Consider the following 18,112-nt stretch of genomic DNA (forward strand, 5'->3'; position numbering starts at 1 on the left):
AAGCATTATTTTTTGATAATGTAAGTGATATTTCATGGCATAGGCAAAGCAAGGATTTGATGAAAAGAGTAAGAGCCTGAGACAAGTGCTTTCGTGTTTAGCACAATGTGGAAAAAGGAGCTCAAAAATAACTTATAAGTATCCATATACTTAACCACTAAATAGTCCCAGTTTTTAAGTTAAACTTTCTGATAGATGTAGAAAGGAAGCGGTTGCTTTGCATGGTTCCCTCTGGCTGATTTTAGATAGTGGGACTGCTATTCTAGCTCAATAAAGTATATAAGAAATTCTTTAATAGCTGGTTAATTCGGCATTAAGGCTCCTTTCAGATTGCAGGCCAGAGCAGAGCCTTAGGTGCTGCTCTTTATTTTTAACATCAGAGTATCTTTCTGAACTTGCCTATAAAAATGCAATTCAAATTATGGCAATTTTGAATAATTTGAAAACAGCATGACATTGACTGAGTTCACTTACCAGATGGAAGTGAATTTTTGAATCTAGATACAAGCCTGCCATTACCAAGGTCCTGAACTATTTAGGCACTATGACTGGGAAAAAAAAGTTATTTAAATTTCATCACCTATGTGAAGTACTACTTTAAAGGTAGAAAGTAATTTAAAATAAAAATCCCAGTAACAAGCAAAAGAAACTATATATTAAAGAGAACAGTAGGTAAAAAGTTATTCAGTTACTGTTGCATGCAAGGTGATACGTGCAAATGCTTTTTTTGTTTGACATAAGTTGCTTTGTAAAGCATAGGAATTGTTTACTGTAAATATTTTCCTTTTCTTCCCCCAAAGTGTTGTTTTGATATGAAAATGTACTTTAACACTGTATTAAAACGAAGCTGTGATTATGATACTCTGAAGAGGAAGAAAGTATTTAAGTGTCTCATGAGTTGCTTAAAATATGTTTGTTTTCTGTTACTTGTAGAAATATGACTTTTTTACTAAGTCAGACACTGATGTCCATGAAACTTTTCTCTTGCCTTTCCTGTTTCAGTAGTGCTTGTTTTACGAATGCCAAAGCGTGGCAAGGAAAAAATGTGTGTGCGTGCTGTCTAGAATGAAGTTACACCCTGTTCTCTTCCTTTCTGCTAGCTTTTTCTAGGAGTAAATGTAAGACTTTCTTAGGTTTGTTTTACAGGACTGTGATCTACTGGGAGGTTAAAGCATTATAATTGATGTTCTAAGCATATGGAAGGAACATTCCTTAAATGTTTGTAATGGCTGCTTAGATTTGTAATGGGATATTCTAAGAATGCCACTGTGTTTAGAGCCTCCACTAAAAAAAAAAAAAACCCAAACAAAAAAAAACACAAAAAAACCCCCCTCTTGCCTACTTGTGTGCATAACTCAGAAGTTCTTAATGAATTTTTTCCATGCTGAGAACATGACTTTAGTAATGTAATTTTTTAAGGAGGTAAAATGTTAAATCTTACCATATTTAATACATGAGCTGAATATTGTATGAAGTGTAGTCCTGCTATATATTTGAAAATATAAAGAAAGTAAGTGTTTATCAAATGACAGCTGGTAATCCTCAGCAGGTAGCATTTTTTTTCTAATACTATCACAGGGAATAACTTGCCTGTGTATTAATGGGAACTTAGGAGAGAGATAACTATTGGTCCAGTTCAGAAAGACTAATTTTGAAGCAGTGATTTTAAACAATACTTGCATAAGCAATTAAGATTCACAAGTGTGAATTCATTAAAACACTTCTTTTTTTGAAAGCAGTCTAGTTATTTTAGATCATAAAATGTAACTTGTATTCCACTAATGTTAACTTTGAATATAATTTTCTTTCAGCTTCAGTAGATATTTAAGTTGGCTTAAAGATGAACTCAGTGACAAAGATAATTTGAAGAAAATACATAATTTACAATGTTGAAACTTGCAATGTACTTGTTATCTTTTTAAGGATTTTAATGGAAAATGAAACAAATTTTTTTTGCATTTATTTTCAAGGCTTGGATGGCTTTGCTAACTATGTTATATGCGATGTTTCCACAAGTAAACCTAGAATTAGTGCTAACTCTTATTACAGAAAGCTTTCCAGGGAGGCTAATAAATGTTAAACAAAACTAAGAAACTTCAGTATTCTCTGTGTTCTTGCTACATGATCTCTTTTAGTATATAGCTAAATAAGCAATCATCCTTTAAGTTCTGTAGACCTCTTTCTTAATTACTTTTCTTTTTCTTCACAGGGAATATTGGAAATTCCTTCTTTATAGATCCCGTTTTGGGTATGATTAAAATTGCGAAGGAATTAGATCGTAGTAACCAGGAAGAATACAACCTGATGGTAAAAGCTACAGACAAAGGAGATCCTCCAATGAGTGAAGTGACCTCTGTGCATATATTTGTTACGGTTTCTGATAATGCCTCACCAAAATTCACAGCCAGAGAATATTCTACAGAAATCAGTGAAAGTGCCAGCATTGGCAGTTTTGTTGGAATGGTTACAGCATACAGTCAGTCTTCCGTAGTTTATGAAATAAAAGATGGTAATATCGGTGATGCCTTTGCTATCAACCCGAACTCGGGTGTCATTGTTTCTCAGAAGATACTTGATTTTGAAACTTTGCCTATTTACACTCTAACTGTGCAAGGAACAAACATGGCTGGCTTGTCCACTAATGCAACACTTTTGGTACATCTTCGGGATGAGAATGACAATACACCAATTTTTATGCAGGCTGAATATACAGGACTCATCAGTGAATCGGCTTCAATTAACAGCGTGGTTCTGACTGACAAGAATATCCCATTAGTAATTCGAGCTACAGATGCTGATAAAGAATCTAATGCTTTGCTTGTTTATCAAATTGTTGAACCATCTGTCCGCAAGTATTTTGCCATTGATTCCAGCACTGGTGCCATTCGGACAGTAATGAGTCTGGACTACGAGGAGACAAATATTTTCCACTTTTCAGTGCAAGTACATGATATGGGGATACCACGTTTATATGCAGAATATGCAGCTAATGTTACTATTTATGTAATTGACATCAATGATTGCCCTCCTGTGTTTTCAAGAGAGTTGTACGAGACATCCATTTTGGTTCCAACCTATAAAGGTGTGAAAGTCATCAGCATAAATGCCACTGACGCAGATTCAGGCATTTTTTCACAATTAATTTATTCTATTATTGAAGGCAACATTGGAGAAAAATTTTCAATAAACCCTAAGACTGGAGATATAACAGTACAAAATACAACTCAGTTAAGAAGCAGATATGAATTAACAGTGAGAGCATCTGATGGCAGATTTGCAAGCACTGCATCTGTAAAAATTAATGTGAAAGAAAGCAAAGCAAGCCAGCTGAAGTTCACACAGAGTTCTTACTCTGCAACAGTGCAGGAGAATTCCACAGAGGCAAAAACAATAGCTGTTGTTACTGCTATAGGGAATCAAATAAATGAACCTTTGTTTTACCATATTCTAAATCCAGACAGCAGATTTAAAATAAGCCCAACTTCAGGAGTCCTTTCAACAACAGGAATACCATTTGATCGTGAACAGCAAGAATCTTTTGATGTGGTCATAGAAGTGACAGAGGAATATAAACCATCAGTTGTTGCACACATTGTAGTTAAAGTCACAGTGGAAGATGTAAATGATAATGCTCCATTTTTTGTCAATCTTCCATATTATGCTGCTGTTAAAGTAGACTCTGAAGTAGGCCATGTTATTCAACGTGTCACTGCAGTAGATAAAGATACAGGCAGAAATGGAGAGGTGCATTACTATCTCAAAGAACATCATGAACATTTCCAAATTGATCCCACTGGTGAAATCTCACTGAAGAAGAAGTTTGAACCAGACACACTAAATAAGGAGTATCTGGTCACAGTAGTGGCAAAAGATGGAGGAGACCCTGCTTTTTCTGCTGAAGTTGTAGTTCCAATTACAGTTATGAGTAAAGCTATGCCAGTTTTCGAAAAGCCTTTCTACAGTGCAGAGATACCAGAAAACATTCAGCTCCATAGTCCTGTGGTACATGTACAAGCAAACAGCCCAGAAGGACTTAAGGTGTTTTACAGCATCACAGATGGAGATCCTTTCAATCAGTTCACTATCAACTTCAACACTGGAGTTATAAATGTTGTTGCCCCTCTTGACTTTGAGTCTCATCCAGCCTACAAACTGAGTATTCGAGCAACAGACTCCCTAACTGGGGCACACGCTGATGTGTTTGTAGACATAATAGTGGAAGACATCAATGATAATCCTCCTGTGTTTACAGAGCAGTCTTACACTGCAACTCTTTCTGAGGCATCTGTTGTTGGAACATCTGTTGTACAAGTGAGCGCTAGAGATGCCGATTCTGGAACAAACAGGGGGATTTCCTATCACTTAGTTGAGGATAATAGTGAAAGTCATGACTACTTCCACATAGATAGCAGCACTGGACTCATTCTTACAGCAAGAACTTTGGACTATGAACAAATTAAACAACACAAGTTACTAATAAGGGCCATAGATGGTGGCATGCTGCCCTTGAGCAGCGATACCATTTTAATTGTTGATGTAACCGATCTCAATGATAACCCCCCTCTTTTTAACCAATTGCTTTATGAAGCTAAAATTAGTGAACTGGCTCCCCGAGGGCATTTTGTGACATGTGTGCAAGCCTCAGATGCAGATATTTCGGATGTTGACAAGCTGGAGTACTCCATTCTGACAGGCAATGACCAAAAGAATTTTGTAATTAATAGTAAAACTGGCATTATCACCATCTCAAACCTACGCAGACAGACACTAAAGTCACATTATAATCTTAACATATCTGTTTCTGATGGGGTCTTCAGAAGCTCAGCCCAAGTCCATATCACTGTAACCAGTGCCAATATGCACAGTCCTGTTTTCAGCCAGAATGAATATGAGGTTGAACTAGCTGAAAATGCTCCGTTGCATACTTTGGTGACTGAAGTTAAAGCAACAGATGAAGATTCTGGTACATATGGCCACATCACTTACCACATTGTGAATGATTTTGCCAAAGACAGATTTTATACAAATGAGAGAGGGCAGATATTTACCTCCAAAAAGCTTGACCGTGAAACACAAGCAGAAAAAGTAATTGCCATTAGTTTAATGGCCAAAGATTCAGGAGGAAAAGTTGCTTTTTGTACTGTTAATGTAATACTTACAGATGACAATGATAACGCTCCTCAATTCCGAGCAACAGAGTATGAAGTAAATATTGGATCTGATGTTCCACGGGGTACTTCTGTCATTAAAGTCTGGGCATCTGATGCTGATGAGGGTACAAATGCAGACATCACATATGCTATTGAAGCAGAGTCTGAAAACGTTAAAGAGAATTTAGAAATTGATTCATTGTCTGGCATAATTACTACAAAAGAAAGCTTAATTGGTTTAGAAAATGAGTTTCTGACCTTCTTTGTTAGAGCAGTGGATGGTGGATCCCCCAAAAAAGAGTCAGTTGTTCCTGTCTATGCTAGAATACTCCCAACAGAAGTGCCTCTTCCAAAATTTTCAGAGCCATTTTATTCTTACACAGTTTCTGAGGACATTCCAATTGGGACTGAGATAGATGTTATCAAAGCAGAGCATAATCAGACTTTAGTATATAGTCTGATTAAAGGGAACACTCCTGAAAGCAACAGAGATGATTTTTTTGTGATTGACCGACAGACTGGAGAGTTGAAACTTGAGAAGAATCTTGATCATGAAACAACTAAATGGTACCAGTTCTCAGTTCGAGCACAGTATGCAAATGAAGATTATAATGTTGTTTCCTCAGTAGAGGTAAGCATTCAGGTAAAAGATGCAAATGATAACAAACCAGTTTTGGAGTCCAATCCATATGAAGCATTCATCGTAGAAAACATGCCAGCTGGAACAAGAGTCATCCAGGTTAAAGGAAATGACTTAGATTCAGGACTCAATGGGCAGGTTACTTACAGCTTGGATCCTTCTCAAGAGCTAGACATTATAGAGTCTTTTGCCATAAATATGGAAACTGGCTGGATTACCACTCTCAAAGAACTCGATCATGAGAAACGAGACAAATACACAATCACAGTGGTTGCATCTGATCGGGGTGAAAAAATTCAACTGTCTTCTGTGGCTGTGGTTGAAGTTACTGTTACAGATGTGAATGACAATCCTCCACGCTTTACTGCAGAGGTATATAAAGGAACAGTCAGTGAGGATGATCCTCCTGGTGGGGTAATTGCCATCTTGAGTACAACTGATGCTGATACAGAAGAAGCCAATAGACAAGTCTTTTATTACATTACAGGTAAATCTTTTTGAGTAATGTCAGAATAATCATTTTGAGTGGTCCTGGAATGATGTGAGATATAACTTAATCTTTCAAATTATTGAAAAGTATTTGAAACCATAGAGCTGCAGAGAAAGAATGTGTGTGTCTTAATATGAATATTAAAAACTTAAGAGGAAAAAAACGAGTTTTAGAAAGCAGATCTTTGGCTTTCCATTTCATGTGTGCCTTGCTTAAAGGCTTCATGTGTTTTGTAGTTTACTTATATATCAGATTTTATTTAAAAAATATACTTACACTTAAATTAGTGATGTAGTTAAAGAACAAACGACAGAAATTTCACAAAATAATAGATGATTAATTTCCAATGGAGTATTTTATTGGTTTTGTTATTTAGCTTATGTCTTGATATGATGTTATCTATAATGCTACATGAATTTCTACATGGATTTTTATAGATTCTGTGGGCTGCAGTTAAATTTGTTGTATGAGCATCTACTGACTACTTCTACCTGGAAAATGAAGCTATTTCCCTATAAAGCCACAGAGAGTGGCTGCTTATTTGCATTTACATTTTTTTCTTTCTAGCTATAACTTAATGTTGATAGAAGAATAGTAGCAATCTCTCTCTTTAATTAAATGTTTCTTTTCATATTTCAGGAGGTGATCCCTTGGGACAGTTTGCTATTGAAAATATACAGAATGAATGGAAGGTCTATGTCAAAAAGCCTCTGGACAGGGAAGAAAAGGATAATTACCTTCTAAATATTACAGCTACTGATGGGACCTTTGCAACTAAAGCTGTGGTAGAGGTTAAAGTCCTTGATGCTAATGATAATAGCCCTGTTTGCGAAAAGGTAGGCACAATCTTGTATCTTCTGTGTCCAGCTGCTTCCATACATAAAATCTAAATTTTCTTTGAAATTGCTTCTCAGGAGACTGACAAATAGGTATTCCTTTTATGTTGGTTACAGAAATTTGGACTATTAAGATAGAATGCTTTCAAAGAAAAGTTATTTCATGGACAGGTTTCTTAAATAAAAACCCAAAGACAATTCATTGATGTAATTTTAACACTTGATGGGTATTTGAAGAGTATAAGGAGAATTGGAGTACATTTCTCCTGTGTTAATGCATACTTTTCCAAAAGGAATTGTTTTAAGCTGCAGCCACGATAGTTCATATGCTCTGTTTTCTGAAGGAAGCAAAGTCTCAAAGAAGGCTGTATACCATCACTTGGTTGATGTATTTGTGCATTTCCTGTGATAAAAAGAGTTGAAAAGACTGGAATATTATCCTGAAGTTGCACTCAACAGCACCAAAAATCTGTAATCCATAAGCATTTTCTTGTTACAAAGCTATCTGCCTTACCAGATTTGATAGTCTGCAAAAATGGACGTGAAAAGTAAAGAATGGAAAAAAACCCAGAAAGGTGGACCCTGCAAGATGTATAATTGCCTTACGAGAAAGCCCTGGGTTTTCATAGTCAGCTTTTTGTTTTTTTCACTTTAGCACATTTGGGCTTTTCATAGCCATCTTGTTAAACACAGATTTGATGTTACCAGGTGGAAATCTTTTTTTTGTTCTGGGAAGGATCAAGTATACAGTGAGCATTTGATTCTTTTTCTTAGTCGACGTTTATGTTGATTACTTCTATATAAATGATTGCAGTTATATACAGACTGGTAGGTCAGTGTTTTTAGCTTTTTTTCGTTGTTAATATTGGTGTTATAAGGCTCAGTCCTTCTAATTTAATGCACATCCCTGACATGGATGAGCTGTAAGAGTGCTTAGTGCCTTTAAATTCTGAGTGGTTTTTTTCTTAGTTTTTATTTAAACTGGAAGCTTTCATTTCATGCCATTACAAATAAGGCAGGTATCTATTTCTTCTAGATTGAGTCAGACCTAGCGAAGATGATTTACCAAAAGATGAAAAAATGAAATTATGAAAAATTTATAACTCCTATTTTGGGAATGCATTTAATTATCAGTTAATCAGTTGCAAGTGTTTAGAGTTCTTAGCTATGCAGTGATACTCGAGTCTCTATGGTTGCAGTATTAATTACCTTTCTGAATAATCTAATAAATTAGAAAATCATAAGTTCTTTTCATTTTCAGGTATTTCATTGTCTGGTTCACTTCATATGTTACCAAACATTCAAACAGGATATTATCTTATCTGTCATTCCTTCTTCCCCTCCCCTTTCCAAGCTCTACTTACTTCATATGTTTAGTCTTTCAATGTAACTTTAAAATCTTGCAGGCTTTATACACTGATTCTGTTCCTGAGGATGCCCTTCCTGGCAAACTGATAATGCAGGTATCTGCTACAGACGCAGATATTCGTTCCAATGCAGAAATTACTTATACACTGCATGGCACAGGAGCAGAAAAATTCAGACTCACTCCAGACACAGGTAATAATACTTTATACACTCTACAAAATTCCAATCATCACCTCATTTTATAAAATGTTTTACTATTACATTAAGACATACATAAACATCAGTACTTTAAGCTTTCCATTAAGGGTTAGTTTATTATATAACTGTTTAAAATGTGAGTTTCTATTAGACAAATACTAATAATATATTGATTAGAAGTCAGGGAAAAGACAAGTATTTTAATATACGAGGAACTAAAGAGTAAATAGGGTAATTGCCCTGAAGCCAGAAACTTCCATGCTGAAGTGACTTGAGTAAAAGTATGCTATAAATTTTGTACTTTTTATGTTCATTGTAGTGGTAGCAATAATGGTTTATAACTGAAAATATCTTCATTCAGATTCTCTTTGCCATCATTTGGGTTGGCATATTAAATGGGATGAGGTTAGATGGAGCAACAAATTTTCTTTCCATACTAAACACCAAAAGTGCCTCCAGTTTTATTGGAAGCATTATATAAATGAGATTAACTTTTAACTTGCCTGACTTTGGTTTTCATGGCATTCATGTCTTCTGGATTATAATATAGGTCAAAGCTAATGCCAAAATTCTGTGCTTCTGCAGGCTGCAGTAGACAAGCAGTAGGAAGGGAGTAGTAAATAATATAGAAGAATTTAAATGAGATAAATACAAAGATATAGTGGAAATATGGAGAAGGAGATTAGAATACTTCAGTGGCAAAATAGATGAGAAGGATCCTATTTCATGGGTTATTTTTTTTACTTTGAATGTCACCTGTGTGCTGTGCTAGCATGTCATTACATAAATTCAGAATTGGTGGGGATAGAATACTCATAAACAATATTTCAGAATACTTTTTTGAATTGGTTAAAAGGAGACAATGGCTACACATTGTGCCTGTCATCGTGTTTTCTGTCACGTTGGAAAGAAAGTATGTGTTAGACTTGTAGCAGCAAGTTATATTTGATAGTGTGAATAGCTCTGTTTATTCATTGAATGTTACAAGAGGAGAGTCAGCTCAATAGCTATGGAACAAACACAACTAAATAGCCCAGGAAAACCATATGTGGATTTTACCTTGCATTTTGTTAAAGCCAGAGTTCTAATATTTTAATTTTCTTTACACAAAAACACATGGATTTGTGCATGTATACACATTCTCTCTCTGCACTGTCAGGTAGTTTTACTTCAGCTAGTTTCTGTTGCAGAGGCATTTGGAAAAAAAGGCAGAGGATTTTAGTATTTAATCTTTTAAAGCTGAAAAGGCAGGCCACTGACATGCTTTGCCCAAAGTGGAACTCATTAGTGCAGTACAGCTGTTGACTTAGCCACTGATGAAATTACCGTCAAAAAGAAAATTGCTGTTTAGTTTTTCTGAGTACAAAGATTTTAGAGGAAAATGTGTTAGGGATACTTAAGTCTTGCAACTCGCATCAACTTACGTATGTTATTCCGTTTATAGGTGAACTGAAAACATTAATGCCACTTGATCGTGAGCAGCAAGCCCTTTATTATCTTCTAGTGAAAGCCACAGATGGAGGAGGAAGATTCTGCCAAGCTAATATTATTCTGACTCTGGAAGATGTGAATGATAATGCCCCAGAGTTTACAGCTGATCCTTACTCTATTACAGTATTTGAAAACACAGAGCCTAAAACCCTTTTGACAAGAGTGCAGGCAACAGATGCAGATGCGGGTATGCATTCTTTGACTGATACTTTTGTCATGGTCTCAAAGTTACAGTAATGTTTATTTAGTCTTATCCTGAGAGGTGTTAAGTCTTTCAGTAGAACTGACAGATGTTCAATACCACTCAGGATTAGACTCCTGAAAGATATATTTAGGTCTACTAAATCATGTAACACCTGACTTCCATGTGTGAGTAGTTTGGAAGACATCCCTTTTGTGTCTCTGCAAAAAAGAAGATGGGGGAGAGAGACAAAACGTAGGATATTTTTAGTGTGATAAGCTATTAATGTTATGATGGGTTAGGTCCATCCTTTTACTCCTGGTGTAAGTAAAAGGAATATCAAGTCATGTCTGTTCATGTAAATGTGCATTCATAGATTTTTGAATGTGTGCTTCTCAGGCTAGCCATCGATGATCATACCATAAAGAGAACCCTGGTTGATTGTATTTTTCTGTATATGCTACCATGTTAAGGTTTTTGCTGTCTCTATCTTCACTGTTTAGTTACAAGTATTTAAGTGAACATGAACTGAAAATTACATTAGAAAGAGTTTGTACTTAGGCTTTGTTGTAAGGAATACAACAGCATAAGGTCTTTTAAAAGTGTGTGATTTCCATATATCATCAGTTTATTAATCAAGTAGTATTAATTAATAGTTGCCTCAGTCTCGTGAAACAACCAACCTGCTTTGTACTGTGATAAAGCTAGGTTGCTGAATTGGAAGGTAACAGACAGATGTTTTCACACTTCACTAGTCTTTGAGGCTCAGGAGGAGGAAAATACTTGGCCCAAAAACTTATGGGTTTTTTGTTTGTTTATTTTATACAGAAAGGTTGCCAGAAATTATGTTCCTGTTAATTTTGGGACATGGTTCTTAAAGAAACTTACTGGTAATGAGTCTAGTTATTTGATGCAGCCTAACTCTCCCATATCCTCTAGTATTATTTATAAGCCTGCTAAGCAGATGCTGTTGTTCTGAAGTTATAATTAGATTTATATTACTAATCATTTCATATTAACTAGTACTGTGACTGAAGCAGAACCATGCTTCGTGTTTTTTGTGTGGCAGAAAAGTGGTGCAATGAAGTGTTAGCTTAATTTTTTAAATCAGATTACATCTTTTTGGAAATCATTCTGCCCTCCACAAGAGCCTCTAACTCTTGCTGAAATTTACTTTAACATGAATGATAATATTTAGCATGCATGTTTTATTTCTATAGCTATCAGATCTGTTATTATGTTGGTGTATTTTAACGACTGCTTCATACTCTGCAATTGTTTTCAAAATGCAGGGATGAACCGTAAAATCCATTATTCACTGGTGGACTCTGCAGAGGGCCAGTTCTCTATTGATGAATTCTCTGGAATCATTCGTTTAGAGAAGCCTTTGGATCGGGAATTACAAGCTGTTTACACTCTAACTTTGAAGGCTACAGATGAAGGTTTACCTAGAAGACTGTCTTCAACAAGTAGTCTTATAGTTTCTGTTTTGGATATAAATGATAATCCACCTGTATTTGAGCACAGGGAGTATAGTGCAAGTGTATCAGAGGACATTTTGGTTGGAACTGAAGTTCTCCAGATCTATGCTGCAAGCAGGGACATTGAAGCCAATGCTGAAATCACATATGCAATAGTCAGTGGGAATGAACACGGAAAATTCAGCATCGATTCAACAACAGGTAACAGATTACAACTGAAATATACTTTAGGCTAACCAAGCACAGTGCCATACTGTGTTCTACAGTAATTCAACCAAATAGGTTATGTATAATCTGTGTGCATCATCCTGGCTGTAAAGCCAGTGCTACTGTCTGTTGACCCATTTTGCCAGCATGCTTACTAGAGGACTGCAGTAGAATGTAGAATAGGAACTTTATTTGTTGCTGCTATTTACTGTTATTTGGGTTAGATTCATTTAGCTGGCAAGAGTAAGGGTTTCCTAGCTGGAATATTCCCCACCCTGGGGGCAGAGGGGGTGGAAAGGCATAGATCTGTAATGATAGGAGCATAATAGTCTTTTCACAAAAGCTATATAACCAGAATAAGTGGCCAGACTTGGTAAAACAAAGATCAGAAATTAAGTTGATTGGCAAGACTAGTCATTGGTCCACAAAGACCGTAATCCTAGAGGAGTTTGATATGGCATTAAAGAGAGGTTGGAATATTCTGTTCAGTCATATGTACAGCATGACAGTGGAGATTTTAGGCTTGCATGTTAGTCAGATTTAGTCTCAGGAAGCATTTGGGTTCTGTGGAGAGTTTTTCCCTATTAATGACAATTCTTTGTTAAAAATCAATATACACCTCAATTCTAGTTTTGTTTTCTTACATAGTTCTTTTTCTAGAGTTATTCTGGTAAAGTTTGGGTTTTTTAAATAAGATTTCTACCCAAAAGTTAATAGTAGTTAATTATACCAGTGTAATTGAAACTATAATTCTTCCAGCTGCTTTTTCCAGTGTGCATGCTGGTACTATGATATAGAAGTACTTTGCCAGTTTTTCTTCTTCACATATTTAAAAGGAGGAAAAAGGTTCCAGGAAAACACTCTTCCAGCAGCAAATCAGCATGTGTGTTAGGGACTGCACTATCTTAACTAGTCAGTTAAAAACTCACACTTTAACTCAGATATTTCTATCAATCAGAATTCATGGTCAGACACTTCTCTTACTACCTCTGCATACTCCATGCCTGACATTAATGCTGGTTGCAAGGAAAGTCAAGTTAAAGGTCATTTCATATTTTTTGTTAATTTTAATTGAAAATTAAGAAAAGGACATTTTTCTAAACACATTTATTTTATTTTTCTTCATTTTTTTTCATTACAAAATGTGAGCCTGGTGGTTTTAAAGTGCAAGTCTTTTGTGGTAAAGGCAGGAAGTTCTCACCTTTTTACTTTTATGTGTAAAGCCTGATCATTTCACTGTGTAGCTCTAGCTTTACAGTGAAAAATCAAACCCTGAAGAAGCTGAGTATTTGTCAGACCAAAATCAAAAGTTGCAATATATAATACTACAGTAATAGCAGAGTTTGTGTGAGGTTGTGTTTGGTGTTGTTTTTGGTTTTTGTTTTTTTTTTTTTTCTTCCCTAGGAGCCATTTTTATCATTGAGAGCTTGGATTATGAAAGTTCTCATGAGTACTACTTGACAGTGGAAGCCACAGATGGAGGCACACCTTCATTAAGTGATGTTGTAACAGTGAATATTAATGTAACAGATATCAATGACAATACTCCAGTGTTTAGCCAAGACACTTACACTGCAGTAATCAGTGAAGATGCTATGCTTGAACAATCAGTCATTACAGTACGTATTGTTGTTTTTTTTTCCTTTGAAATACTCTCTCATGACAATCATGCTTTCAGTCTTGAAGGAATAAATATTGATTTGAAGGTGGACATAAATGAATAGATAAGTTTACCACTGAGTGAACTGAAAAATTATTTTGACAAAGTTTCAGAACCAGGGACTTGATGCTATGGGAAAGTAGATGATATTTTGTGATTATATTTGTGTTCTCCTCATGAGAACATCACTTAATTTTCAGAAGAAATTCAGGAAATTAAGTGATGTTGGTATGTTCTATTTGGACGACATTTCTCCTGAGAACTATGAAATGTGTTAGACCAAAATAGCTGTGCTCATCTTCAGGATGAGTTTATCTGAAAGGTGATAGAGTCTATTTCGACCTGTTTTAAATGAGACTGTAATGTCCCTTAGGTTATGGCAGATGATGCCGATGGACCTTCAAACAACCGCATTCACTACACAATTATAGATGGCAATCAGGGAAATCCTTTTACAATTGACCCTACCAGGGGTGAAATAAAAGTGACTAAACTTCTAGACAGAGAAAAGGTAAGTTTTTGACGCTTTTTGAGCAGTTGGGATTAATTTAGCTATACTTAATTGATGACCACCATTTTTTTAAATTATATTTGTAAATTACCATTTCATGTTCCAAAATTAATGTAGCTGTAATAAAGTGAAAGCATTTATTTATGTCAGTGCTTTTTGGGGGCAGGGAGGAAGAGAAAGGATTAAATATATGAAGGCAAGCTTTACTGGGGCTTTGCACTAAAATATTTCTTCCTTAAAACAAAAGCTGAGTTTGCTGCTTATTGCTCCTTAGTGAATGTTTGAATTTTTTTTTATTATTTCTTAGATTTCAGGATATACCTTGACAGTTCAAGCTTCAGATAATGGAAACCCACCTAGACTTAACACAACCACAGTTAATATTGATGTTTCTGATGTAAATGACAATCCTCCAGTATTCTCAAAAGGAAACTATAGTGTTATCATCCAGGTAAATACAGATAGTGAAGTAGTCAAATCAATATTATTGGAGTGTTAATTTGTGACTTGAAAAATTCTGCAAGATATGATAAACCTAATGCTTCAATTTTATTTTTCTGTAATTTTAATTATTTAAGGTTGTCAGTGAGACTGCTTACCTGAGTAAGTGTTAAGGGTTACAAGATTCATATTGTGCAGTCTATTTATAAACTTACATTGCAAGTTGAGCATGTTCTTTTTTCATGTACTTTGTGTGTGTACATGTATATATATATTATACATTGCATTTATGTTTATAACATTCTTAGCATCATACAGGTAGGTTAAAATACATAATAATTTTACTATTTCTTTTTAATCTTAGAGTTACTGCTTAGAAAAAGATACTTTAGGTACCTATTACTGTGAAGCAAGTGTTGTGCACTGTCACATAAGTCAAGACTTAATTCCTATTGGCCTCCTCTGGGATCAGAAGCAGTTAAAACAGGACTAGTATTTCATATTGCTACATACCAATCCTTTGACTAATTTTGCACCTTAGGATGGTAGTAGTGGGCCAGATTCTCAAATGGCTGGTATGTACTTGCCTGATTCAGAAAACTCTCTGCTAAAGCAAAGATAGCAGAGGCAGCGTCTGTACTTCTTGTCTTCCTGAATCCAATAGAGAATAAATGGAAGGGAACAAAGGAATTGCATTAAGACCTTTATACTAGTAAAGTAAGTGAGCTCAATCTCTTGGGTCCTTTTGCTGTTGCTGGTGCCTGGCCTTGTATAATAGATAAGTGGGGATCAGGCAATGTTATCTGGTGCACTGTGCCATCCTAACATACCACTTCTATTTTGAGACTGTGTACATGATTTGTAAAGGTAGCTTTCTGAAAGAGAACAAAGTGATTCATCTCTACCCAATATATACAGAGTATGCAAGTAAGATGTCCTGGATCTTACTTTTTTTTTTTTTTTTAAGAACAACAGACTTGTATGTTTGTGTGCTGTCAAAGGTATTTTGCGTTCCCCAATTACAATCTTCCTTGAAGTGAATGTTAATTAATGTATCCTCTAAAACTGTAGACTATATAGCCAATGTCTGTAATGTTTCCCTTACTCAATTAAAAAGGAAGACCTCGTGTTTTATAGTTCATTCATATCAGCCTGTACCAGTATAAGGGTAGCAGAGAAAAAGCTGGAGTTGTCCAAGAATGCTGGTGTGCATTTCCTGATGTATTGGAGATGGACGTATTTGGACACAGTTGGAAATGTGCTTAGCTATTATGAAAATCAAATTATTTTAGATGTCCAAATGTAAATATTTGTATTTTAAAATTATGGTCCTTGTCTGTTTTGCTGAAGGGGGGAAAAAAGCTTCAGCTGCAATATCTGATAATTAACTGGACTTACTCTCTCAAGAACAAAGAGTATGCTTGTTACTAGGAGTTTTTGCAACTGTGAAAGGATAGCATTGTCTTGTTGTTGTACTTCACAATAACACTTCTACTTTTTTTTTGCATTTAAAATATGTGTAGATATATAAAAAAACCTGGTCAATACAGTATAGCACGAATATTCTGGGAGAGGTGTTACAAGTGTTAGATAAGGTTGTGTGTGTGTATCAGATACATGATAAAACAAAGTGTGTGAAGTGTCTGTGAAACCTCAGGCATCCACATGATGCGAACTTGAAGGGATTTTATGATGCAAATTTTAAAACCTGGATTTCATATTTTAACTGGACTGTGGCTGTAGCAGCCACAACTGTAGTCAGAACACTAATTAGGGACACAAGGGGTCAGATGGAGGAGTGTGGCGGGTTTTTTTCTAGTCCTCCCAACAAAGGCATTGGATTATTCTTAACAGGTGTTTTAGCTAAATTTGAAATCTTTGATGACTTGGTAATTAATCTACAGTAATCTTAATTCAGACCAAAAGTGGAAAATGTAAAGTTTCAAGGCTTAGCTACTTTTAAAATTAAGACAGAGTTTAAAAAAACAAAGTTTAAAAATATTCTACCTTTCTCCTTTTACTGTTTTCATTGTTATTCTCAGAGGGTAGTATTTTTCCTTAAACAATATTGTCATTCTGATTTCTCTTATACTGATTAACTGGTTTGACAGTAATTTGATTTTTTTTTTTTTTCTGTTGTGAAAAAGAAATCAACGTCAGGCTGTATCCTCAATTATAACAAAACCAATCTAACTGTATTATGCATTTATAGGAAAATAAGCCTATTGGATTTAGTGTGCTACAGCTAGTGGTGACAGACAAGGATTCTTCTCACAATGGCCCTCCTTTTCTTTTCACCATCCTGAGCGGAAATGAAGAGAACACTTTTCAGATTAACCAGCAGGGAGTACTGACAACAACTGCTGCACTGAATCGCAAAGTGAGAGATCACTATTTACTTCATGTTAAGGTAGGATGCGCTACCTCTAGCTGTCTTGTGTTATTAGTATTTACTTAACTTCTCCCACTCATGTCCAGTCCACCACTTTTTCCTGCCTACTCCTTGTCTTTCTGTTACAAGACCCTGATGTGCCAAGCAGTCATTTGAGGCATGTCCCTTGAGGTAACATCTTCAGAGACAAAGTCTGTTGGTTTAAATGGAAATCTACACAGGTGTAACAGTAAGCTTAATTAAACTCACAGTAAGGGTAAGGTGTAAGTGAAATGTTAACTGGGTGAGTGGTCTTGATAAGCCCTTTGCCTTTCCTGAGGGATGCTGGAAAAGCCAGCAGGGCACAGGTCCCTTGAGCCACCTACTATTGGCTGCAGACTTCCTCTTGCTACTATCGCTTTGACCCTTGAAGCTGTGAGCTGGACTACACTGATACGATGGAAACAGGGATGTTGCAGGTTGCACATCATGGCAGTACTGAAATATTTTTCTGTAGTGCCACATTCTTTTTCCAATGGCAATTGAAAACATCTTTTGTTAAGTTTGGAAAACCAGGTGAGTGGACCTTTGTCATAGTGTTGAAACTTGCAGCACAGTACTTGGAGATCTCAGCATCTTGCAGTGGAATACACGGCATAAAAATCAAAAATGACCCTGAAATGCTATAATATATGCCTATATTTGCCATTGTTGTGCAAAAAGACCAGACCACGTCCAAAAATCCAGGTTACGTTAACATAGATAAGTTCTCTAAAATACTTTTTTGTAACCTAATGTAAGAAAAGTTCAAACCAATTTTTTTAATCTTATCCAGTCCTTTTTAATTCAGTTATAAATTAAGCAGCTGTGAACAGGGGACTTAAAATTGGTAGGCTAAAAATAGCTGGCCTTAATTCTTAAACTTCATTTCCAGATTCGTGTTTTAAGAAAAATTCTTACCTTTACATGAGGAATTTGTTTCAATCTCCAAATTATTCTCATACATAATATTGCAGACAATTTCTGAGTAAACATGCACTTCCAGAGTTTTAGAGCAGTACTGTCTGTGTCAGTATATACTGAATTT

At 35.6% G+C, this 18,112-nt stretch overlaps 1 protein-coding gene across 2 annotated transcripts in view; it reads left to right on the top strand.

Annotated features, from left to right (window-relative positions):
- FAT1 (FAT atypical cadherin 1) overlaps positions 1-18,112 on the top strand; it is a 113,354-nt gene that overhangs the window by 79,119 nt on the left and 16,123 nt on the right. For both annotated transcript variants that reach the window (XM_050896622.1, XM_050896623.1), the window contains 9 exons: positions 2,210-6,277; positions 6,920-7,116; positions 8,523-8,676; positions 10,127-10,360; positions 11,647-12,036; positions 13,447-13,661; positions 14,076-14,213; positions 14,521-14,664; positions 16,867-17,064. In XM_050896622.1, coding sequence (XP_050752579.1) covers positions 2,210-6,277; positions 6,920-7,116; positions 8,523-8,676; positions 10,127-10,360; positions 11,647-12,036; positions 13,447-13,661; positions 14,076-14,213; positions 14,521-14,664; positions 16,867-17,064 — 5,738 coding nt within the window. The remainder of the gene's footprint in view (positions 1-2,209; positions 6,278-6,919; positions 7,117-8,522; positions 8,677-10,126; positions 10,361-11,646; positions 12,037-13,446; positions 13,662-14,075; positions 14,214-14,520; positions 14,665-16,866; positions 17,065-18,112) is intronic.

This window comes from Gymnogyps californianus, chromosome 4 (genome assembly GCF_018139145.2).
Source record: "Gymnogyps californianus isolate 813 chromosome 4, ASM1813914v2, whole genome shotgun sequence".
NCBI lineage: Eukaryota > Metazoa > Chordata > Aves > Accipitriformes > Cathartidae > Gymnogyps > Gymnogyps californianus.